Source organism: Coenobita brevimanus, chromosome 44 (genome assembly GCF_032717465.1).
Source record: "Coenobita brevimanus isolate Jiangsu-jjx chromosome 44, ASM3271746v2, whole genome shotgun sequence".
Classification (NCBI taxonomy): Eukaryota; Metazoa; Arthropoda; class Malacostraca; order Decapoda; family Coenobitidae; genus Coenobita; species Coenobita brevimanus.
The window spans coordinates 13393080-13419558 of NC_136997.1; the positions used below are offsets into that span (position 1 = coordinate 13393080).

Sequence of the window (26479 nt, forward strand, 5' to 3'; positions counted from 1 at the left end):
TCATCCCCACAGGGCCGTCCTGCCCAGTATTTGTACCTAGCCCTACCAGACTTTTCACAGCAATAATTTCAAAGAAATAATTTATTAGACTTTCTGTTGCTCATTTACGCAGGCAAGGAATATCTCAGCACAACAATCTAACACCAGAAATACTCATATCTGTATTCCTAATTGTCTTGCCAACTACTTCCCATTTCTCTTCCTCTGCACCTTGAGCTTCCATAGTCCTTCAGAACTGTTCCTCTAGCTTTAATAGTCGACACTCCTGCAACACCATACACTGCCTATTATTTGTAGCCAAGCATCCACTGTATGCACTCCATAAATTGAGTTAATTCATTTATAACAGGTGAACTACTTGAACACCTACATTTTCAGTCATATTCATCTGTCACTTATGCTATTCAAATTTTTCATTTTATTATGAAGCACTGTTTCTTCAGTGCCACAAATGAAGTAGTTCTCCACTACATGATTAGAGCAATAACACGTTCTATTATACAATTCCTTCCCTCAGAGGGCGGATTCCTGGTTCAAGACGCTCTTACCACACTGGTATCGGGGTCGCTACGAGGCCACAACCTTCTGCTGGTCACGGACGACCACAGTCAGTCCCTGTTGGATGTGGGCCGGGTGGTGTCGGCGGTCGGAACCTCCCACACGCCCGTCCTCCTTGCCACCCAGGACTCACTCCTCCGCACCGCCCATCCCGCCCACCATACCCAAGGCTCTCTTCTCACCGTCATCCTCCTCTTCCACAATGACCCCACCGCCTTCCTTCTCCTCCTGGCAGACAACAAACACTGGAACCCCAGCTACCTCGTCCTCTTCTGCCTGGACCCGTACCTCAACACCACCACTGTCCTCAGCCAGCCTGTCATTCAGCGCTCCAGGTTTATCCTGCTCCTCCAGCCAGCAGTCCGTGCCAGCCACACCCGCCTCCTCCTCTACACCTCCAGACCCATACACCACGAGAAACTGGGTCAGTCTGTCATCAAGACACCCATGGGAGTCTGGAGTCCTGGTAAATTTCACAGCCTGCAGGCGCTGTTTCCTCCTCGCTTCCACGATTTTGGAGGTCAAGTTCTGAAGGTGCCGGTGATGTGCATAGAACTACCATTCCTTTATTCGGACAAAGAAGGTAGTTGTACCGGAGTAAACTTAGATGCTGCACAGATTATAGCCAATAAACTTAACTTTCACATGGTATACATCCATATGGAAGAAATAGAGTGGGGCGTCAAAGTGAATGGGACATGGGATGGACTGTTTGCTGAGCTGATGTATAAAGGGAAAGATTTAGTGATCCATGGACAGGAAGTTACTGCTGACGCAATCAGCGAGTTTGACTGGACCTACCCATATTGGGAAACCTGTTTTGGAATCATTCTGGAGGTACCTCAGCCATTACCCCAATGGAGGAGCATTCTTTATCCCTTTTCCCCATTAACCTGGGGTCTGGTGTTTGTCACCACGGTGGTGATTTCCTCTGCATTGGCGTTCCTCGTTCACAGACTCCATCACGTCAGCGACCCCATCGGTATCGCTCTCCAGGTGACAAACCACACAGACACAATTAACACTTTACTAACCCTATGTCATAAAGAACTAAACATTCATTTCCAGATCTCATCTTCTGTTCCTTTGTGATGTGTTAACTAATTTGTTCTTGACAGCATTTGTTGTATTAGTTGCTGTGTGAGAACGTTTATTTAGTCATTATTGTTTGTTTCCAGTGGGACCGCAGCACAAATCCGTCATCAAACTCTTTCAACATGTTTCTGTAGCAACTGCACTCAGTCTACCTCCACTTGTTATCATTCTTCTTCTTTCCAGTTAGAATAAGACACTCACTCTCTGCTGGCCGTGTTCTTCCGTTTATTCCAGCTGCACTACCTCGCCTTCTGCACAATTCCATTGCCTTACGTGTGTATCACCAACCGTAAACTTACATGAGGAAAACTGATTCACGTTGTTACTAGCTATAGACACATTCTGTAACACGTCATAGACTGCACTGAGTGTACCTTGTACATGTTTGTCTTATATGTTACTGTCATGCATGTTTGTGTACTTTGTAACGCGATTCATTGATAAAGGAATAAAACTGCAGACTTTGAACTTTCTTCTTGGCGCAGTGTATTTCATTACGCGGTACTGTACCGTTATTTACTTGGTGAAGTAGCCGCCGTGTCATTTTGTATCTCTTACCAAGCCATTATTTTCACATCAGAATAGTCATCCGTTAATAGATTTTTTTTTTTTTTTTGTTAATCAGTATTATACAGTAGGTGGAATAATACAGTACAGTATTATCTGTTACGACTGTTATCTTGACATGATCATTTGCTCATTTGTAACACACACACACACACACACACACACACACACACACACACACACACACACACACACACACACACACACACACACACACACACACACACACACACACACACCGCTCGCTGGCGCAGTGGTAACGTTCTCGCTTGCCAACTGGTGGACGGGAGTTCGCGCCTCGCTCAGGTTGCGAAAAGTTTCACTGAGGAAGTGGGTGGTTACTGTCCCCCTGGAGCAAGGGGACGGGTGTGTGCGTTTGTGAAGGTCACAGCCTTGCCCTTAGATCGAACACTATGAGCTCTCAGCTCCCTTCCGGGAGGGTAAAAGCTGACCATCACGACCATCAAGTGATCCTGACCGACCCGGTGAATTACACACACACACACACGGATGTTTAATGAAGAAAACATGAAGCACATACACACATGAGTGTGTGTGTGTGTGTGTGAGTGTGTGTGTGTATGTATGTATGTAAGATCTGCTTGGAAAAGTTAAACGTAGGTAGGTATTATTGCAGCAAGGGGTAGCCGTTAACCATCTTCCAGCCAGCACTTGTGTATGGCAGTGTTACATTCAAGAGCACAGTTGCCTAGTGTGCGCTTCTGTCGAAAAATAAATCCTTTCATCTCAAGGCTTCTGCTAATGGATATAGCGGTGGTAATATTTGACTCTGATAATATAATCACATATGTTGTTTAATAAATGTATTGTTTCCTATATTACAAAGCCATCAACCGACGTAAATGTATATTTGGCTCCATTCTGCATCTTCCTCTAGACCTGAATTCACTGACACAGTGAGTGAAGAGATTTTAAAAATTCATTTGTTGTCAGGAGTGTAAGGGAGGGAGGTGGGTGCCTGTGTGTTTTGGAAAAATGGGATGAGTTGGCGGGGTGGAGGCAAACGGTCGAAAGGGGGTGAGAGACCTTGGAGTCCTTAATGCATCCACAGAAAATGCATATGTCGAAAATATGAATGATCCTTCCATGGGGCACTATAACTTGTCTTGGTCTGTGATACAAGGGCCATTTTTCATGAGGACTATTGTCAGTGTAGAGAGTAATCAGGAGGTAAATGCTGTTGATGTAGCAAAAACCAGTCCTAAAGAAAGCACTTTGGACTATTTTCCACCGTAGGATATCCAGTTAATGAGTAAAATAACCTTTTTTTAGCATAATGTCTCCAGGTGTTACCCAGAGGAACAACCCATACTTTAGACCATAGCGTATTTACCAGAAACTACACAACCGGGCTGGAGATATATTTTGTAAAGTAAGCAGGCGTTACTCAAAATAAAAGTTACGTTTCACTGTGTCGGAAAAAGTTTTCACGTGATGGGTAAACTCGTCTGTTGTCAGCCAAAAGAAAATTGCTGTTTAACTCTACTGAGCACGACATTTACCCGTACTGCTTAAAATCATGTTTCGGTAGCCGGAATGAAACCCATATCATACCCTTTATCGGTATAGCAACCTCCTGTGGAAACTATAGTTTTACTGTAATGCACTGTTATGAACTGCAATTACGAGAGAAATCTCCATTCATATCACATTTACCATACTGGCTGCAGAATTATCAAAACAGCAACTATTTACACTCAAATTATCTGAGGTACATTTCATCTGAAATTTGTGATGTGGTCATTGTTGTATTGTTAACGTCTCCACTAACCGTTTGGTAAATATAGCAAGAATGAAGACTTTCGATGCACATTACAGTAAAGCCATGAACGGAAAATAAAGTTGTACAGCTAAGGTACTCGTGAGTGTCCAATCTACCTCAAGCTTTTGCCTATACTTCTCGAAGTTCTGGAACACATGTGTGTTCCTCCAGGAATATACTATTAATTGCATGCGTGTCAAGGTTTGTAATTGTGAAATACGAGCATGAATACCTATAATTATTCAATAAAATAAGCAGTACTGTACAGCATGTTTGTGATTTCAGTGTTATTTATATGCAAGCACGTGCGAGAGCTGGATTGGATATAGACTCTGTTACTTTACGCAGATATAGTCTGGAGTATTTTGCGGGTCCATAGCTTAAACCCTAGGATATGTAGTCATCCGAGTGGCATTTTTAAAGAGTTAAGATTACAACAGTGCTTTCTTTACAATAGTTCAATTTCTAGGCTATCATTTGTTTTAAAGTTTAATGCCACGCCTGTTAGGAATTGCTGTTTTGTGGAAAGACACCAGAAAAATGCAGGATTGCAGTATTATTGGGAACGCAACAGCATCACTCCCCAACTTCGACTGAAGTACGTCTGACGCAGACACAAGTGTAAGAGAGTAGTTAGCTCCCTGAACAATTAAATTACACACCATATGCAACTAAAGGGGGGTGGCGGTGGCTCAATCGGTAGAGAGTTGGTCTGCAGTCCTAACGGACCTGGGTTCAAATTCTGCTGGGGCAGGGAATAGTTTAAGGATTTGAATTTCATAAATATCAGATTTTACTGATCTACCAGAAGAACCGCCGACATGTAAAAATACTCCCTCTAATACCAATACACCAGTCCTGTATGAGACAGCTCTAGCATGTATTCAGCATGGACGGTGGGTGTTAGCGCCGAAGTGGTGACATGTAGAGGTGTAAGGTACGTAGGACTACTGGGTCTTGAAAGCAGGCTGTGCAGCCTATGCCCAGAATCGGTCACTTAAAAAAAAAAGTGGCATAACCTGTAGCAAATTGTCTCTCGTGAATTTTTTTATTTTTTATATTACCCAGTGCACTGAAATGTACAGTCGTCAGCACAAATTCGCTGCAAGCCTGCTCGTGTGATGTGGGTCGTTTTGTCTGGCAACGGTGTATGGGAACTAGTTGCCACACAGGCTATTATACGCTTTAAAGACGTGTTTGTAAGAATTAGTACTATAAATCACCCAGAATACAATATTCTTTATATCTGATAAGCGTAAAAATGTGCAAAAGACGACAGATGAATGTTTTCGCGTGATGAAACTTCTCTCCCTCGTATCCATTCCTTGTCCCTCCCCTCCTCCTTCCCTCTCCCGCTATCCTTCATCTCCACTCCTCTCTCTCTCCGCCCTGTCTACCTTATATCACCCACAACGCTAATCTACGTAATAAACCGCACTCTTCTCTATTTCTTGTCTATTCCTGTAACCTTTTGCTCCTCAACATTCGAGTGTTTCATGCCATGCAACAGTCTCTTTCTCCCACTCGTTACTCCACACATGATGCAGCAGTTCGAAACTTTAGTGTTTCTGATACTGCTTCGTGATTCAGTGAACAGTATGAGGAGAATGGGAACATTTTCCTAGGGAAGAGAGAGGGCGAGAAGTAGGAGGAGTGGGCACAAATGTTTGTTCAATTTCGCCTACTGATATAATAAGCACAGACTGCCAGGCTCACTCAAACAAATACTAGCAAAGAATACATCACAAGAACGAGACCTCAATGTTCCTGTATCTCCCGGCTGTTGGTAGTGACAAAGGGTGAAGAACAGAAATACAACTGGAGAGGAGAGGGAAGAAGACGAGGAGGGTTTGGATGGAACTATAGTAGTTCTATTTTATGAAGGCAGTTTGGGTGGTCCGCTCTGGGACCTCACACTGTTAGCTCTGTTGTCACATCGCCGCCGACACACGTGTAATTATTTGTGTTCACCCCTCTCTCTCTCTCTCTCACTCACTCTCCTATTTTAAGCTAGTAACTACTTATAAATGAATTTTAAACACTCTGTACAGATGTAATTCAATAAAAAAGCTGTAGTTCACAAAATTTTTCGTAAACATTATAACCATGCACTACTAAGACATCTACTTGGTCTTACAAAGGTTTACATATGGCTAGAATTGTGCGCGCCATCACCACCAGCCATCGCTTGGTTTATGTTCTCAGGATGTCCACATTCTTCAGCACTTAACCTCTCTGCAATGGGTGGGCCATAAAGTACCGTATATAAAAATCATGTTGATACCGCATCATTTTTTCTTGTGAAAGTCTTGCAGCTCATATCTATTGCTTTATTTTAGTATCTTGCCTCGGCTTCCTTGTAACTTCTTCCCATCAATGCTCTTTTCATGCCCATTACATCATATGCAATGATGCTCAGTAAAGAGGAATACACATTAAGGAAACATCAAAGCTTAGCATCTACCTGCTTTCCTGTAACAATATTCAGTACACTCTCTGGTTCCATTTGGTATACGATTATCAGGCCTGGTTCATATATATATATATATATATATATATATATATATATATATATATATATATATATATATATATATATATATATATATATATATATATATATAAACATGAATAGCAGACAGTTTGATTAACTGTGTATCAAAGAATTTTTTTATTCAATATTTTTGGTCTTGCTAGACTCAGTTTTCCACAGTGATTCCAGTGGTGTATGTTTTGTTTGCCTACCTGTATTTTTTCTTTTTTCAACAATTGACAATTGTTTATTTCCAGTCTTGTTACTGCGTGCCGATGTAATGGCTGACGTATCGCTTAGCACGTCACACACACACACACACACACACACACACACACACACACACACACACACACACACACACACACACACACACACACACACAATGTGGAACATGCATGTCCACACATACTACCAGATATACAAATAGCAGAAAAAGTAATACAGGAGGAGTTAAGTAAATTAGACAAAGGAAAAGCAAATGGTCCTGATGAAATTTCATGTTGGGTACTACGAGAATGTGCAAAGGAGTTAAGTAAACCATTATTTTTAATTTTCAAGAAATCCTTGAGTCAAGGTAAACTACCTGATATCTGGAAAAGAGCAAATATTGTCCCCTTATTCAAGAAAGGAAATAGACAAAATCCACTCAACTACCGACCAGTATCACTGACCAGTGTTGTAAGCAAGGTATTAGAAAAGCTTATAAGAAAAGCTTGGGTAAATCATCTAGAAGAAGACAGTATGATAACAGAAAGACAGTTTGGTTTCAGAAAAGGAAAATCATGTGTTACTAATCTGTTGAGCTACTATGACAGAGTAACAAACACAATACAGGAAAGGGAAGGATGGGTGGACAGTATCTATTTAGAGTTCAAGAAAGCTTTTGACACAGTACCACACCAAAGAATTTTATGGAAACTGTACCATCAAGGAGGAATTCGAGGCAAACTGTTTTGTTGGATGCAAGACTTTCTCATAAAAAGAGAAATGAGAACAGTACTAACAGGAAACTACTCATCATGGAAAGAAGTGACTAGTGGAGTACCACAGGGTTCAGTGCTGGCACCAATCATGTTTTTAGTGTATATAAATGATATAAACAGTAACACTGGAAATGAGAGCTATCTGAATATGTTTGCAGATGATGCAAAAATACAAAGGAGAATTACTAACACAGACTCTTGTAAAGAGCTACAAGAAGAATTAAACTTCATGAATGGAGTAGTACATGGCAAATGGAATTCAATGTGGACAAGTGTCATGTAATCAAGTTTGGTAAAAGTGGAAAAAGACCTGATTGGGATTATAAGTTAGGAAATAAAACCCTATAGACATCAGAAAGAGAGAAAGACCTAGGTGTGATTATCAATAACAGACTATCTCCGGCTGACCACATCAGTGAGAAGGTACGGAACATGTATACACTGCTTGCAAATATGAGAATAGCATTCACATACATAAATGAAGACATGCTAAGAAGGATAATAACATCATTCATTAGACCAACTCTGGAATATGCATCAGTAGTCTGGAGTCCTCATCTCAAAAAGCACATAGACAAGATCGAAAAAGTTCAAAAGGCCGCTACAAGATGGATACCAAGCTTAAGGGACCTAAGCTACGAAGAAAGACTAAATAAACTGAATATACCAACACTACAGGAGAGAAGGAAAAGAGGTGACAAGATAATGCTATATAAGTGCATATCAGGGAAGGAGAAAATAGACATAAATGATTACTTAACATATGGAGAAGCATCAGCAAGAGGACACTGCAAAAAACTGCATAAGAAGAGAGGTGATAAAGACGTAAGGAAATTCAGTTTCCCAAACAGAGCAATTGATCTATGGAATGCACTACCGAATGAAAAAGTGTGTGCCAAAACAATTCACAAATTTAAGGATATGTACGATAAATATGGTTTAAGACACGGGACCGTAGGAGCTTGACTCATTCCTGTAAAGATACAATTAGGTAATAACAATTAGGTAAGGTAAGAACACACAGCATCTGCATCCATGCAGATGTCACTGGTATGACCATTTTTGCGTCATGGAACGCAGCTCGAGCCAGTTTCAATGAGCTAGTCTGACGTTGCTAGTTTGGCTGGTTGAAGTGTTTTTGAGCAGTTCCTAAAGGTGTTTCTTTTGATGAGAATGACCAGTAGCCGTTCTTGCAAGCTGTCAGCCGAAACATTTTGTAATGTATGTAGAGGATATACAGTATTGGACTGAAGATGATCAAACACAATATCCACCTTGATGCTAAATTTGCTAATGCATACAAACCATATTTTGGCGTGGCAATAGGCGATCTAGATAAGGACTGGGCTCCACACTACACTTGTGGTAGCTGTCACTCTGTGCTTGAAGCTTGGTTATGAGGAGCAAGAAAGAAGATCCCCTTCGCAGTTCCGAGAGTGTGGTGAGAGCCACATGGTTCATATATTTGGTGCGAAGATCATTAACGGCAGAAAGAACACTGTATATTCAGATTTACCTTCGTCGATCTCTCTGGGGCCTCACAATGATAAGTCGGTGATTCCTGTCCCTCCTGCTGACACAGATGTTGTCTGACCATGAGGACATCGTCAGTGACGGGGAGGAAGTGATTATGAATTGTATGTTGGAGAATGTTCCGGGGACACTCCACTCTTTCCCACTCAGCAAGAACTGGATGACTTGGTCCGAGATTTAGGACTCACGAAGTCCAGTGCTGAGCTGCTGGCATCATGTCTACGTGAATGGAACTTGTTGGATCCTAGATGCAAGTTGAATTATAGGAATCGTCATGGCAAGTTTGCATCCTTCTCTCAAATTTTGTAAAGAAACTTCGTTGTGCTATTGTTTTGATGTTAAGGATTTGTTCCAAGCCTTGGGAGTAGATTACAAGGCCTCAGAATGGCGACTCTTCAGAGACAGTTCCGTGAAGAGTCTAAAAGCTGTACTTTTGCATGAACTCCCATTAATTCCAGTTACAAATGCTGTGGAAATGAAAGCAGGATATGAGAATGTGAGGATTTGTCTCACAAAGATCAAGTACTCAGACTACAATTGGGAGTTTTTTTAGGGATTTCAAAATGAATTCGTTCCTACAGCCGGAGCGATGCAGAACATTTCTTGAGGAAAGACTGGCCTCTCAGAGAGTCTCACACCAGGCTAATGCATCTTTCTGAGAGCTCCACTGATCTCCAGAGAAAGGGTATTGCTACCGCCGCCCCACATAAAACTTAGCCTTGTGAAACAATTCGTGAAAGCCATCAGCAAGGATGGTGATGCATTTCTGCATATCCGATCAGTGTTTTCCAACTTGAGCGTGGCAAAGGTGACAGCTGGCATATTCACTGAGCCACAAGTACGAAGAATGGTTGCAAGTAGGGTTGCCATATCTGAACAGTCAAAATAGCAGATGCCTCTGCTGAAAGCCATGCACCCCCTCCCCCAACACAAACTTTGGGCTTTTGGCATTATGAAACCCTGATATATATATATATATATATATATATATATATATATATATATATATATATATATATATATATATATATATATATATATATATATATATATATATATATATATATATATATATATATATATATATATATATATATATATATATATATATATATATATATATATATATATATATATATATATATATATATATATATACACCTAGACACACGAGTTGCTACCCAAAAGGTTCAGTAATTTGAACAGAGGGAGCCAGCCATTCGCAGTTTTGCTTTTTGCCACTAAGAGGAGTCAGCAGCACCCCCTGTGCGTCAGTGTAGCCCCGACCGTGTTTGAGAGCAGACGTATTGTTGAGCTATGCTTACAAATGTAACGTGGTGTGTATGTGGTTTGGCAGTTTTGCAGGGGAGTACCTCATGGAACAAAGAACCCGCATCCAGTTCTACTTCAAGATCAACAAGACGGCTACAGAAACTCACCGGTTGTTTCAGCAAGCCTTTGCTGACAATGCCATTTTCCAAAGCAGAACGTTTTTCTGGTACAAGTGATTCAAGGAAGGACGAACATCCGTCGAAAATGATGACCGTTCTGGATGACCGTCAATGGCAACAATACCAGAAAATGTCGGAAACGTTCGTCAGGCTATTCTTGCAGATCGTAGACAAACTATCCATGATGTTTGTGATATCTTTGGACTATCGTACGGGAGCGTGCAACGCCTTTTGTTGGACATGTTGGGCACGAGATGCATTGCTGCAAACTTTGTGCCAAGATTGCTAAGTGACGAGCAGAAGGCACATCGCGTTGCAGTTTGTTGGAAGCTCAAGAATCAGGTCAGAGATGATGCCACCTTCATCTCCAAGCTCATAAATGGTGAATCATCATGGGTTTGTGTTATGACCTGGAGACAAAGCAGGAGTCATCGCAATGGAAGTCTCCCAATTCACTGAGGCCGAAAAAAGCGCATAAAAGTTGCAGCAATGTCAAGTCGATGTTGATCGTTTTCTTCCACATCCGAGGGATTGTCCGCAAGGAATTCGTCCCACCCGATCAATCTGTCAGCAGAAAGTTTTACTGTGAATTTTTTTTGCGTCTGAGGGAGAACATCTGCCACAAATGTTCAGAACAGTGGAAGAACAAGGACTCGGTCCTGCATCATGACAAAGCCCCCGCCCACACATCAGTTGTTGTCGGGAAGTTCCTGATTTCCACTAACACGGTAGTCATTCCCCACCCACCCTATTCGCCTGCCCTTGTCCCCTGCGACTTTTTCGTGTTTTCCAAGCTGAAATTACGACTGAAAGGGCGTCGATTTGACTCGAGTGAAGAGATCCAGACAGAACTGCAGGAGGTGCTCAAGACCATCATGCCTGAAGCCTTCCAGGGATGCATGGACTCGTGGGAAAAACGGTGGAACAATTGTATTCATGCACAAAGGTACTACTTCTAAGGCGACAATGAGAACTAGGAGATAAGGTAACCTAGGTTCCTACAGTATTCCAATTACTGGAACTTTTGGGTAGCACCTCGTACTGTATATACATCAACGCTACTACACTGCATCCATCTATCCATGATCCATCATCCTGACATTTAAGAAGAGAGTGACCAGCCTCAATCATCTCTGAGTGGCATTATGTGAGCAATAAACCCCAACCAACCCTTGGATATAAACCTACACAGACTCAGTCCGATTGGAGAGCCTACTTTAATTATTTTACAATATATTGGAAAACAGGCAAAGTTGGCAAGATTATGACTAAACTGCAACAACACCTTAGATGCAGGATAAGATCATAAGGATAACAAATGCTACAGAGTAAAAATGAAAACGAAGCCAATAATTGTGTGCAGTTCCCGTTTATTTTATGGCTATAACAACACGATGAAAAAAACTCGTGGCTGAACAAGAGGAAAAGGCATGATATTTTACCTACTGTAGCTGCTAGCACTAAACCAGCCAAGTTGGCAACACTTACCAGCAGACGAAAACAACGAAAGTCTCTCTCTCTCTCTCTCTCTCTCTCTCTCTCTCTCTCTCTCTCTCTCTCTCTCTCTCTCTCTCTCTCTCTCTCTCTCTCTCGCCATTACAGAGTTTAACAGTATATTAAATTTTTCGAGAAAAAGTGATGGAAGCTGAAATTCCGGACTTTTGGAGAAATTTTAAAATTCCTCCTGGACAAAGATTTTGACACCTAAATCCAGGACATGTCCGGGAAAATCCGGACGTATTGCAACCCTGTTGCAAGTCGTGAACTTCAGAGTAAAATGGCCGATGATTAAGAGTGCGTTTGGAATGCTTTCAGAGAGGTTGTGGAATGTTTTCTTGGCAACCAGAGGAGACCACATTCCGCACAGCTCGTCGATGACCTGATCAGAGCATTCTACTGGTATGGATGCAGAATATCAATCAAATTGCACTATCTTCATTCCCACCTTGATTTTTTCAAAAGCAACTTGGGTGCAGTCAACGAGGAACTTGGTGAACGGTTCCACCAGGACATTTTGTTGATGGAAACCAGATACCAGGGCAGGTGGAACGAAACGATGATGGACGATTACGTTTGGAGATTGTTGCGTGATTGTCATCACAGCTACAGAAGAGAGTCAAGATCAAATGTGCATTTCTAGATACTGTGTGTCCTGCATTCCTTGTGATGTTACTCTTTGCTTATTTTCTATTTATATTCATAATATGCACCCTGAAATATATAAATTCTTTGACATTCTCAACATTCTCGAAATGGTAACAAGTTGTAGTTTGTATCCTTGTGGGATACATATGTTGTTGCATAATTCCTGTAACTCTAGATATACACAAAAACAATAGCATATTCGGAACCTATGCATTGACATTGATCAGAGAAAGCGTAAAAATCAGCATAAACAAAAAACTGTTTTAAGTTTGTTAGTCAGAAGATTATTATTCAAGTACTTTCAGTGCCATGCAATTTGAAATATATGCCGAAAGAATTTGAAAATTGATTTTCTGTTGAGTATCTGTATCATTAATGGTTACTGCATCACACACCAGAGTAATACCTTTGGCATGTGTCAGTTCACATTCGGGAATATTAGCTACGATCAGCCCAGTTTCACATCTGCTATATCAAAATTTTCGTTTGATCCAAAACGGATCAGACATTCTTGAAGTACCGCCCTTTCCTCAGCTCTGAGTTTGACTCAAAACCTTTTGACTATGATCTATTGGCACTAATCACTTTTTTCTAAATCACTTTTTTCTAAACCTAGGAAAAATGTATGCCACTTTAAATCCAGAGAAGCCACTATCGACCCAACCCCGAAGAAAGGAAGTTCCTCTGTCCCCTCTGATTACAGACCAATACCTATCACATCTTCTCTTAGTAAAGTAATTGAAATCGTAATTAATAAACATTTACCGGTAATCATACATCTTGAATCCACTAACCTATTTAGTGATAGACAGGATATATATATTTTTTTTATGTGTCCGACACTGGGCATAGGCTTCACAGCCTGCTCTCAAGGCCCAGTAGTCCTCCTACATCCCATACACCTCTCAACATGTATGGTTTTCGCCACGAAAGATCCGCCATTGATATCCTTAATCTCCCTTGCTATGGACTAAGGTCTTTTGTTCCTCAGATTTCCTCGTGTCTCAGCGACAGAAAGATAAAAGTACATGATGTATTTTCCAATTTCCAAAATTAATGCCAGCGTGCCACAAGGATCAGTTCCGGCTCCTACCCTATTCCTAATTGATATTAAAAATCTCTTATTTGCCTCCCATAATCTATCTATCTATCTATCTATTGTCAGACGCCTTATATCCCGTAAGGGATGGCCACAAACAAATCGGCTCCATGACACTCTGTCCCCCACCATTTTGCTGCACTGCTGCCAGCTCACATCCCACTCTCCCATATACCTCTCCACTCCATCCCTCCATCTCATCCTTGGCCTCCCCTTCCCTCTCCCCCCTCCACGACTCTCCTCATCAGTCTCTTACTCTCCATCCTTTCTACATGGTGGGTGAGGACGCCCACCATCCACCCACTCGTTTAGTGGTACTCTGTGTTTACGGTAGCTCTACATTGAGTGGCAAGCCAAATGATTTCATGTAAACCAGGAAAGCATTTACAACGCTGGGTGGTAACCTTATAACCAATCAACACGTGTTCCCTACATGACAAGTGGGTTGGCGGAGGGTTAGTGCCCCTTCCTGAAAAACAACTAACTAAAAATACGAACAAGAACCCTGGAACCAGGACTGACCAAAACGTAACGACTAACGTCCGAACAAAGGACATGCTATGGATGGCAACGTGGAATGTGAGGGGTGCAAATGATGAAGTGAAAGATAGAGATTATCCAGGTGCTTGAGGGTGCAAAAGTGGTTGTATCTGGATTAACTGGAACTAATGGAGAGGTGATAGTGTGAGAGAATGGGAGCATGGATTGGGTGTATGTACGGGAATAGGTGAGAATGAGAGGGCAAAAGGAGTGTGTATTGTGATTAACAGGTGGTAGGAGAATATAAGAGAGTATGGATCAGTTGGCTCAAGGTTTGTGTTAGTAAGATTGAAACTTGGACTACAAATGTGGGCGAGTGTGTGTGTGTATGTGCCAACACAAGATCGTGTAGGTATAGTGGGTGAAGAGTTCTGGACAAATGTGGAAGCGTGCACGGAAAAGTGTGAAAGGAATGAGAGAGTGTTTTTGATTGGTGATATGAATGGTAAAGTAGGGAATGTGAAGGTGGATGGAGTGGTTGATGAGTTGGGTGTACCTCCTGAGATAGATGAGAATGGCAGTGCTTTAATGGACATTTGTGCAGGGAGGGGGTCGGTGATAGCCAATACCCTCTTCAGGCACAGAATGATCTATAGGTGTACATGGCGTGTGTTGAGAAGGGTGGGTGGTGAACTGAATGAACGGGAGGCAATGATTGATTATGTGTGTGTGTGGATGAAAGGATGCGAAGGTGTGTAATGGTTGCAAGAGCATATAGATGTTGGGAGAGTGGACTTTCTGACAACCACCTGGTGGTGGTGAGAATCAAGGCCCAAGTGAAATGAAGAAACAGAAGAAGGGAAGGATGGGAGGAAGTAGTATGTGCAAGGAGAGTTGAAAGGTTACATGAGGATGGGAAAAAGGCAAAATATAAGAGAGAAATGGAGGAGCGATTGGTAAATATGGACTGGAGCAGATGGGGGACGTGGAAGGTGTGTGCAAGATATTCACAGATGAAATTTGTGCAGCGAGTGAGGAGGTGTGTGAGGTGAGGGGAAGATGAAAGGGGGTGCAAGGAACAGCATGGTGGAATGAAGAGGTGAGACAGGCTGTGGTACAAAAGACGAAAGAATATAGAGATTGGATGAGAAACAGGGGCGTGAAAGAAGTTGACAGACAGAAGAGAGAGTTATAGTGGAGAGGAAGAGAGATGTGAAAAGATTAATATGAGAGAGTAAGAAGAGAATGGAGGAGGAATTTGGAAGAAATTTGATTGTAAAGTGGAGGGAATGAAAGAAAATGCTCTGGAAAGAGGTAAATAGAAATAGACAGGGTGGCAATGAAGTCTGCAGGGGAGTGAAAGATAAAAATGGTAGATTACTAAAGGAGATGGGAGAAAATGTGAGCAGATGGAGAGATCACTTAAAGGAATTGTTGAACATAGAGAATTAAAGTAATGTGAGTATAAGTCGCTGGAGAATGGCTGGGAGAAGGCGCGATTTGAGAAAAGAGGAAGAAATCAGTAGGATGAAGTTGTGGAAGCAATGAAGAATGTCAAAATGGGGAAAGCCCCAGTAATTAATGGAGAGTGTGGAGAAATGCTGAAGCATGGGGTAGGGATAGTAGTAGAATGGATGTGGATGATGTACAGATTGGCCTGGGAGGAGGGTAGAGTCCCGGGGGATTGGAAGTCAGGTATAATAATTCCCTTGTACAAAGGAAAAGGGGAAAAAGAAGTCTGTGGTAATCATAGGGGCTCTTGTCTACTTAGTGTAATAGGAAAAGTATATGGCAGGATACTTATTGATAGAGTTAGGGAAATAACAGAGGAATTAGTTGGAGAAAAACAGGGAGGTTTTAGGAAAGGAAGAGATTGTGTAGATCAGATATTCAGTCTTAGATCTTTAATGGAAAAGTTCTAGAAAAGGGAAAGAAGTTGTTGGCCTTCATGGATTTGGAGAAAGCATATGACAGGGTGGATAGATAAGGATTGTGGAAAGTATTAAGAATATATGGAGTGGATGGGAAGTTGCTGAATGTTATGATGAGTATGTATGAGGGTGCTAAGGCTGCAGTGCTTGTGGATAGTGAAATGAGTGAATTTTTCTACTTGAAGGTTGGATTAAACATAGATGTGTCATGTCTCCGTGGTTGTTCAATCTGTATATGGATGGGGTTATAAATGAGATGCAAGATAGGGCAGTGGATGTTGGAGTGGCCCTGATGAGAGAGGGCAGTATTTGGAAAGTCCCTGTACTGTTGTTTGCAGATGATACTGTGTTGTTAAATGAAGACGAAGGGGAGCTGCAAGGTTTGGTGGATGAGTTTGGGAGAGTGTGGAAGAAACGGAATCTTAAGGTGAATATAGCGAAAGGTAAAATTATGGTCTTCGAGAGAAGTGAAGTCAGTGCATGTACAGTGAGGTTGTATGAGGAGGAAATGGGTGATGTTAGTTCGTCTAGGTACTTTGGTAGTGTGACGAGTAAGGATGGAAGTTTGGAGGGTGAAGTGCTTGAAAGGGTACAACAAAAAGAAAGGTTGCTGGTTCCTTAAAAGCAATGATGAGAAACAGGGAGGTGAGCATGAAAATGAAAAAGTAACTACATGACAGTATTGTAATGCCAACTCTAACGTGTGGAAGTGAAGCTTGGACGTTGTTGGAGGGACAGAAGTCAAGAGTGAGAGCAGTGGAAATGAGTTATGTGAGAGGAGCATGTGGAGTCACATGGAGAGACAAATAAATGAGGAAGTGAAGGAGCGTTGTGGTGGGGATGTGTATGTGATCTGAGGCGTTATGAGAAACCCATAACCCTTTAATCCCATCCATTTATATGCAGATGACTCAACACTTCACAGTTTATTTACACTTAAACACCCATTCATAAAGTTTAATCTCTCTAACTCACAACTCGAAACAGCCATCTCCATAAAACAAGACTCATCTAAGATCACTGAGTGGGGACAAAATAATCTTGTCTCATCGAATGCCTGTAAAACCAAATGTATACAATTTACTAATAGACAGATATTGCCAGATTCCTATACTACCTTCCGTGCTACTAATATTCATGTCTCCAAAAGTATTGAAATTCTCAGTGTTTCACTTCAAACTGACCTCAGCTAGACCTTTCATGTCAGATTACTTGCTAAAACCACCTCAAAGAAACTTAGATTACTGTATGAGTTCGTAGTTTCTTCACTGACATGCAGTAGGCTGTAGTTTATCCAAGTCATGTGCACTCTCAGCTGAAATATTGCTCACCCTTCTGGTGTGGATGTGGGGAGGTTGCACTGAAGCAACTGACAAAAATTCTGAACAAAGCTGTTAGAATTATTAATAACCTGTTATTATAAATAAACTACCTCCCCTACAGGTAAGAAGGAATGTTGCCTCTCTTGCATTATTTTACAGATACTTTTATGGCTAATGATCAGACGAAGTTGCATCCATTGTGACACCTCTCCATGCCTTCCCCTGTGTTACACGGACATCTGGTAGTGCTCATGACTGGAGTGTCACACTGCCATATTACAGAACTTCCACCTATAAAAAATGTATTATTCCCCGAACTGCATCTCTCTGGAACTTGTTTCTCCAAAGGTGTTTCCCCTCTAAACTTCAACCTACAGCTGTTGAAGTCCAACTGTTACAGATTTTTTATGAATGGAGGACACCAGTAATCTGGTGTGGGCAATGGATTATTTTTTTTTATTCATTTACATATACATTCCGTACACTCATCGATACATACCTACATACATACATACAATATAAAAAATAATATAGGTACCAAACCAACCACAAGAGCTACGCCTTGGGCATCAGCTGTGAAAAGCAAATAAGGATAAAGTGAAGGCAGAAGGATGTTTTAAATAAAAATTTTTGAACACATATTCACAGTAGCTGCAGTACTAATAATACATGTAAAAAACATTTAGGGCTTCACTATACATATGTTAAGGAATATCATTCTGACAGTTTTAACGTTCAGGTCCCACGGAGCCCCCCAAATGTGACAAAATGACAACATATCATTGGAAAACTTGAGGAAAAATTAATGGTCTTACTTTAATTGTTTTTATCAAAATATGGCGCCATACTACTGAACATGCCCCACAAATACCAAATTATGTATCAGACACTGGTGTATCACAGGAACTGTGAAAACAACAAACCAATAAAAATTCTTTGAAAGCTAAAGTATAAACGTCAGCAAGCATGGTCGGTCGAACATGTTCCACACTTTCAAGTGTGAATGTCAAAACCTACGTAGACTATAATTATGTCTGGTGTCATGGGTGTTGATATTTCAGGTGGCTGGCGTGTTGCTTGGTCAATCCATGGACGACAGGAAGGTGCGGATGTGGTGGGTGAGGGTGTGGCTGCTGTCTTGGTGGCTGGTGGTGGACATCCTGGCTGTTGTCTACACTGGCAACCTGATGGCTGTCCTCACCATCCCTGCCTACCCAAGCCGCATCCAGACAGCAGATGATCTGGCCAAGTCCAACTACATGTGAGTCTCTCTCTCTCTCTCTCTCTCTCTCTCTCTCTCTCTCTCACTCACTCTCTCTCTCTCTCTCCGTTTAATGAAGATTATGGAATACTGAGACTGGGAAAACCACGTTCCTATTGACATCCACGCTAAAGACCATTAGTTATTCCAGTCTGCCAGTCAATTTTCGTTGCATCTATGGATAATTGTGCTTTCAAATACACACACACACACACACACACACACTTTTTCCGAGAATTACCATGATGGAAAATTTTTAACCCCTCACGATGAATAAAGTATTTGGTAGAAGTAACAAAGACAAGAACCGGTGCCAAGGCACAGCAAATCTGTCCCCGTCAATCATTTTAGTGCTGACGTATAAACAAAACAGGATATCTAGTCCAAGATGTCACATATCAAATTTTGAGTAAACCGGGTGTAAATTAACGATTTTATGCCCATTTTAAATATTAGGCCCGACCCACCTGACATTGACCCTCCTACGGCTAACTCGGGGTGACCCCTTTGCTGTAATGGTGCAGGTTATAGAATGTAGATTTAAAAGATTCATTTTTAGGTTTCATGTCGATATGACGAATTTGAAGCGTTATGTCGAGAAAACGCTTTTTACCTGTCTCCGTATTTTTATTCAAACATTTTTTGGGCCTACAGCCCAAGCCTTGGCCCAATTTGTCCCAAAATATAATCAGGTGATCAGAAGGTCATAGCCCATCATGCCCGAAAATTTAGTCAAAATTGCTCCAGTAGTTATCGCGTAAAGTTGTTAACAGACAAGCAAACAAAATATATATATATATATATATATATATATATATATATATATATATATATATATATATATATATATATATATATATATATATATATATTGCCAGACGCCTCAATCCCGTTTGGGGTGGCCACAAACAAATCGCCTCCAAGTCGCCCTGTCCCCCGCCATTTCACTGCCCTGCTCCCAACTCACACCCCCCTCTCTCATATACCTCTCCACCCAATCCCTCCATCTCATCCTCGGCCTCCCCCTCCCTCTTCCCTCCTCCACCTCACTTACATACACTCTCTTCGTCAGTCTTTCACCCTCCATCCTTTCCACATGGCCAAACCACCTCAGTGTGTTCCTCATAACGCTTCCTATCACATCCACATCCACACCACAACGCTCCTTTATATCCTCATTCGTCAGCCTGTCTCTCCATGTGACTTCACAGGCTCCTCTTAAATAACTCATTTCCACTGCTCTCACTCTTGACTTGTGTCCTTCCAACAACGTCCAAGTTTCACTTCTGTACGTTAGAGTTGGTATCACAATACTGTCATGTAGTAACTTTTTCACTTCCATGCTCACTTCCCTGTTTCTTATCACTGCTTTCAAAGAACCAGCAACCTTTCTTCCCTGCTGTACCCTTTCAAGCACTTCACCCTCCAAACCTCCATCCTTACTCATCATACTACCCAAGTACTTAAACGTACTCACATTTTCCAATTCCTCACCATCCAACTTCGCTGTACATTCGCTGACTTCACCTCTCTCAAAGACCATCACTTTACTCTTCCCTACATTCACCTTTAGATTCCGTTTCTTACACACTCTCCCAAACTCATCCACCAAGCCTTGCAGCTCCCCTTCGTCCTCACTCAACAACACAGTATCAGCTGCAAACAACAGTACAGGGAGTTTCTAAACACTATCCTCTCTCACCAGGGCCACTCCAACATCCACTACCCTACCTTGTACCTCTTTTATTACCCCATCTATGTACAGATTGAACAGCCATGGAGACATGACATATCCCTGTTTCAACCCAACTTTCAAAAAGAAAAATTCACTTAGTTCACCATCAACACGCACTGCAGCCTTCGCACCATTGTACATACTCTTCACAGCATTCAACAACTTCCCATCTACTCCATATATTCTTAACACTTTCCACAATCCTTGTCTATCCACCCTGTCATATGCTTTCTCCAAATCCATGAAAGCCGCATACAACTTCTTTCCCTTCTCTAGAAACGTTTCCACTAAAGATCTAAGAATGAATATCTGATCTACACAACCTCTTCCCTTCCTAAAGCCTCCCTGTTCTTCTCCAACTAATTTCTTTGTTCTTTCTCTAACTCTGTCAATAAGTATCCTACCATACACTTTTCCTATTATACTAAGAAGACAAATGCCCCTATGATTACCACACACTTCTTTTTCCCCTTTTCCTTTGTACAAGGGAATAATTATACCTGACTTGCAATCCTCCGTGACTCTACCTTCCTCCCAGGCCAATCTGCACATCTTCCACATCCATTCTACTACTATCTCTCCCCCATGCTTCAGCATTGTACCACACACTCCATCAATTCCTGGGGCTTTCCCCGATTTAACTTTCTTCATTGCTTCCACAACTTCTATCCTACTGATTTCTTCCTGTCTTCTCACCTCCCTCCTTCTCCCAGCCATTCCCCAGCCACTTATACTCGCATTACTTCCATCCTTTATGTTCAACATTTCCTTAAAGTGTTCTCTCCATCTGCTCACTTTTTCTCCCTTCTCCACTAGTAATCTACCATTTTTATCTTTCACTCCCCTGCTAACTTCACTTCCACCCTGTCTTACTCTTTTCACCTCTTTCCAGAACATTTTCGTACAGTCCCTCCACTTCACACTCAAATTCCTTCCAAATTCCTCATCCACTCTCTTCTTACTCTCTCTTACTAATCTTTTCACTTCTCTCTTTCTTTCTACATATAACTCTCTCTTCCGCCTCTCAACTTCTTCCACGCCCCTATTTCTCATCCATTCATTGTATGCTTTCTTCTTTTGTGCCACAGCCTGTCTCACCTCTTCAGTCCACCACGCTGTTCCTTGCACCCCCCTCCGTCTTCTCTAGCTTCCACACACCACATCACATGCTGCACATATTTCTCCTGTAAATATCCTGCACACACCTTCCACGTCTCCCATCTGCTCCAATTCATATTTACCCAATCGTTCCTCCACTTCTTTCTTATACTCTGCCTTTTTCTCATCCTCTTGTAACCTTTCCACTCTCCTTGTGTGTGTGTGTGTGTGTGTGTGTGTGTGTGTGTGTGTGTGTGTGTGTGTGTGTGTGTGTGTGTGTGTGTGTGTGTGTGTGTTAACGACAGACTGTAATCACACTGTACAGTACAACACACTGAAGTTAATGTAATTTTCAGTTTCGGCCTTGTTGCAATGGTTTCTGGGATACCTCTGCACCTTTATACATTTTACGTTTTTTTTTTTTGTACTTATATTGATGAATTTTTGGACGTCTCTGTGCAAGAACACTCTGATGATTTTTGTAAATTATTCAGGTCATGAACGTGGTAGTAGTGAAGGGATTAACGAAGGTCCTGACTAACCTGTTCCCTCTCAAAATGCCTGACTTGAGCTGAATAAAGTCTTCTGCAGTACAAAACAAGAAGAGGCACCAAGAGAGCACAGTATCCACACCTTTCGATCGGCCAGTGACCTATCTTTTGACCTGGATTTGTGACTTTGACCTTTCACTGATGATGTCAACCAGCGGGACAAGCAAATGACTTAATAGCATTAGTGGTGACTGCTTAGTAATCTTAACAGTAAGTGTGTGGTGAGCTTTATTGTGATGCTTCAATTGTCATTTTTTTTTTTTCCGACGTACGCCTTTATCTACCATGTTTGCGAGGTCTGTCTTCACAAATTTGTCTCTGTATTGCACCAAAGAAAATCGAGATAAGGCTATTATGCATGCGTCTGCCAGTCAGATTTTAACCTAGCTTGAGCAAAGCAGATACTTCGGGCACTGTGAAGGTTCCTCCTCGAGTATTCCTTTAATACTCGTCCTCATCAGCATTACAGTCAGCCTTATCATCATTATTCACTATTCCATTCCATGACTCGGGGGGTGATGTAGCAGCAACCTTCATTCTTTAATGGAACCATCACGAAGTTACTGTTTTGTGTTCATATACAGGGTGACCCAAAATGAATGCAGCCCATAAAAGTATGTATCATTTATACAACTGCTAAGAGATTTGTTTTATTTTTGCATTTATGTTAAGCTGAGTTGATAACAATACAGTGTTGAAAGTTTGGATTCTGCAGTTCAATTTTTTTTTTCTTGTGTGTGTGTGTGTGTGTGTGTGTGTGTGTGTGTGTGTGTGTGTGTGTGTGTGTGACCTTTCCAAAATGTGCTCCAAATGACCGCCTGAACTTCGCAGGCACTCCTGAATGAGGCACACACTCTGTACTCTCAGGCCTTGTCATCAGCAAAAACAATATTTTCTGGGGCACAGCATCACCAGAGGATGTTCTTCAGCATCCACTGCATTTAACAAAATGCACAGCATGGGTTGCCATCAAAAAGCATGGTATCATTGGACCTTTTTGTTTCGAAGACAAAGCAGAACAGTCTGTCATGGTAAACACAGAACGTTATCTTGAGGTCATGAGGAAGTTTTGGACGATACTAGGAAGTGATAGGGGCATCACTCGTGGGGAACAATGGTTCCAGCAGAATGGGGCCATCCCACACACTTGAGACCAATCGTTGCTGTGGCTGTGGCAACGATTAGGGGCTCAAATGATCATTAGGAGGTGTGACCCTGAGTGGGCCCTACACTCATCCGACCTAAATCCCCCAGACTTCTATCTGTGGGGTTATCTGATGAATAATTTTTTATGATAATCATCCCCAGACAATCAGAGACCTGCACATAGAAATCCCAAGAGAGGAGTGTGTCTGCGTAATTGACAGTTTCGTGCACCGCATTCAGGAGTGCTTGCGGCGACGAGGTGGTCATTTGGAACACATTTTGGAAAGGTCATAAAAAAGAGACCATTTGAACTGCACAACCCAAACTTTCAAGACTGTTTTGTCATCAGCTCAGCTTAACATGGATGCAAAAGTAAGACCAGTCTCTTATCATCATTATCATCATCATCTGGACCTTCTTTCCCACCCTAGAGCAGGGTGCTGTAAATGACACACACTTCTCTGGGTTGCATTTATTTTGAGTCACCCTATATCATGCAATGAACCGCTAATAGCATCCTTTTAGTATGAGTAGGCGACCAATGCATGGTTGTTTATATACTGCAGTTATGATCGTTGTTACGCAAAATAGGAGAAGGCACGTAGTAGTAAATGCAGGTAGATGAACATTCATGGCGTAGATGACAAACAGAACGAAAACTTATGATGTAGAAATATGTGGATACCTAGCAAAGTTTATTCCTGCCATCTTTACAAGAGAGAAATTTTCCTTTCTCAACTGTCCAAATTATTTTTGTGTATGAGAGTTAGCCAGTCTATAAACTAGTTGTTATAGAGCGCCTTGATCATCAGAGGATCCTACAGCTGGTGGGCTGGCCGAGGAAAGGCAGCGACTGTAACTCCCTACAGAGAATTTATAGAGAATCATAATCAACATATTTGGACTGAATAGCAGAATGCCAGGGCAGCTGTAGACCCACATCGAGGAACAGTGAGAATTGTTCCGCCACCAGCCCCGCTTGTAAGAAATTTCTTTTCTCTATTGCCAAATTGAGTCCAACCAGTTTATGACAAGGATAGAGGATGAACTCGCTAGTGACGTTCACTGCTTAAGAACCAGAATACTTCATATATTTAAGTAACTGTTTGATATATATTTTCACTGTTAACATTAATGAAACATTACACAAAATGACTCAGTACTGAGTGACATGAATAATTATGCCATGTTGATTATAGCTATTGTCAGTTATGGCCTAAATGTGAGTTATAAATACAGTTTATAATTACCTCCAGTTTCTGTGAAAACAATAATCTGATGTTTATTTTAATCGTTTGATGCTATTGTTTCGATATATGTAAAGTAAAAAAGAAAATATCAGTATTAACAGCTTGCAACACAACAGTTATCCAATTTGCCTCATAAGGCGAGAACGTTGGAAAAGGTCTCAATTATCCTTTAGAATGCTTGAGTTTTCATCTGTTGAACAGTAAACTATGGCGTTACATTGAATAATGCTGTATGTAAATTGCAGCAAAAGGCTGTAGTAACATCAACATAGGCTTTGAGTGCCTGTACTTGTGTAATGTAGTCACGCCGTTTATCACTCTTGACACCAGAGGTAAACATAGAACAAATGATAATGTTCATATGTGTGCTAAAAATGTTAAATGATCGCTTAGTACATAACAGTCAGGGATGCTGTAGACCTGTAGAATTACGAGGATTTGTCCCAGCATAACGAAGACAGAGGGAAATAATATTCATCTGTGAGATGACATATTCATATCCCCAGCTCACACCCCCCTTTCTCATATACCTCTCCACTCCATCCCTCCATCTCATCCTTGGCCTCACCCTCCCTCTCCTCCCCTCCACTTCACTCATACACTCTCCTTGTCAGTCTCTCACTCTCCATCCTCTTCACAAGGCCAAACCACCTCAGTGTGTTTCTTCTAACGCTTCCTATCACATCCACATCACAACGCTCCATTACTTCCTCATTTGTCGCCTGTATCTCCATGTGACTCTACATGCTCCCCTCAAATAACTCAGTTCCACCTCTCTCACTCTTGACTTCTGTCCCTCAAATATGGTCCAAGCTTCACTTCCATACATTAGAGTTGGTATCACACTACTGTCATGTAGTAACTTTTTCCACTTCCATGCTCACTTCCCTGTTTCGTATCACTGCTTTCAAGGAATCGGCAGCTTTTCTTCCTTGTTGTACCCTTTAACGCACTTCACCCTCTAAACTTCCACCTTTACTGATCACACTATCCAAGTACTTAAGCGCACATATTTTGTCAAAATTGGCACCCATCTCACATGGAGAGATATCCGTGCCGACTGGTCTATGATCAGACTTACCTACGAACAAACCACATAAGGCCAACATCACAGGGCATTGGATACCATTCATTATTATCTATTAGCCAAAATAAAAACAAATGTTTGATAGTCATGTGGATAACAATACAGTTTTCAGCGAAGATTGGGTGAGAAAGAAGTTAGAATCGATGAGTGATTAAATCATAGAATGTTCCATCATACCTTAGGGTGGAGGTCAAATCAGAAGTAACAACGTTAAAAACTCATACTGCATTTTCTCTGAAACTTCCTAATACCAAATAAGAATGACATTATTCATTATATTAAAAAATTATATTCAGATTAATAGAATATAGACTTTACTGCTGTGGAACCCTATCATTACCTTGTATCCTCATATCGGTACCTTTTTTGTTTGTCAACCACTAAGTAGCATTACAGTATATTGTTATAGGCATACGCTTCCAGTGTAAAGTTGCCTGCGAGGAATAACATATATGTTTGTTACGGACAGAAATATTTTAGAAATTATTTGATTACGAAAAAGAAAATCCGTACACACCCTCACTGACAAATCTTGCTTTGCCTGACAATACCCCAACCTTCGTTTGGTAACAAACGGACAAACAAACCAAGAAACATACAGAATTCGGATCATTATATAGATGGCAACATACTATTCACTCTTAAACTTGACAAAACTCACTCTTCCAGGCAACTGTGATGGTTGGAAGAATCCCAGTCACCAAGGAGTGGCTTGCAAGTTAGTAAATTTAGCATGGTTCACTGACCTAGCAAAAGATGGATTGATTTCTTTCCGAGAGAGAGAGAGAGAGAGAGAGAGAGAGAGAGAGAGAGAGAGAGAGAGAGAGAGAGAGAGAGAGAGAGAGAGATGGGCTCTACTGTAGATTAC

At 41.4% G+C, this 26479-nt stretch overlaps 1 protein-coding gene across 1 annotated transcript in view; it reads left to right on the top strand.

The window, feature by feature from the left end:
- Positions 1-622: 622 nt before the first annotated feature.
- The window catches only part of LOC145397978 (glutamate receptor ionotropic, delta-1-like), a 140577-nt gene continuing 114720 nt past the window's right edge, over positions 623-26479 (top strand). Inside the window, exons 1-3 of the mRNA XM_080270952.1 lie at positions 623-662; positions 794-1554; positions 18545-18744. Of these exons, the coding sequence (XP_080127078.1) occupies positions 623-662; positions 794-1554; positions 18545-18744 (1001 nt within the window). The remainder of the gene's footprint in view (positions 663-793; positions 1555-18544; positions 18745-26479) is intronic.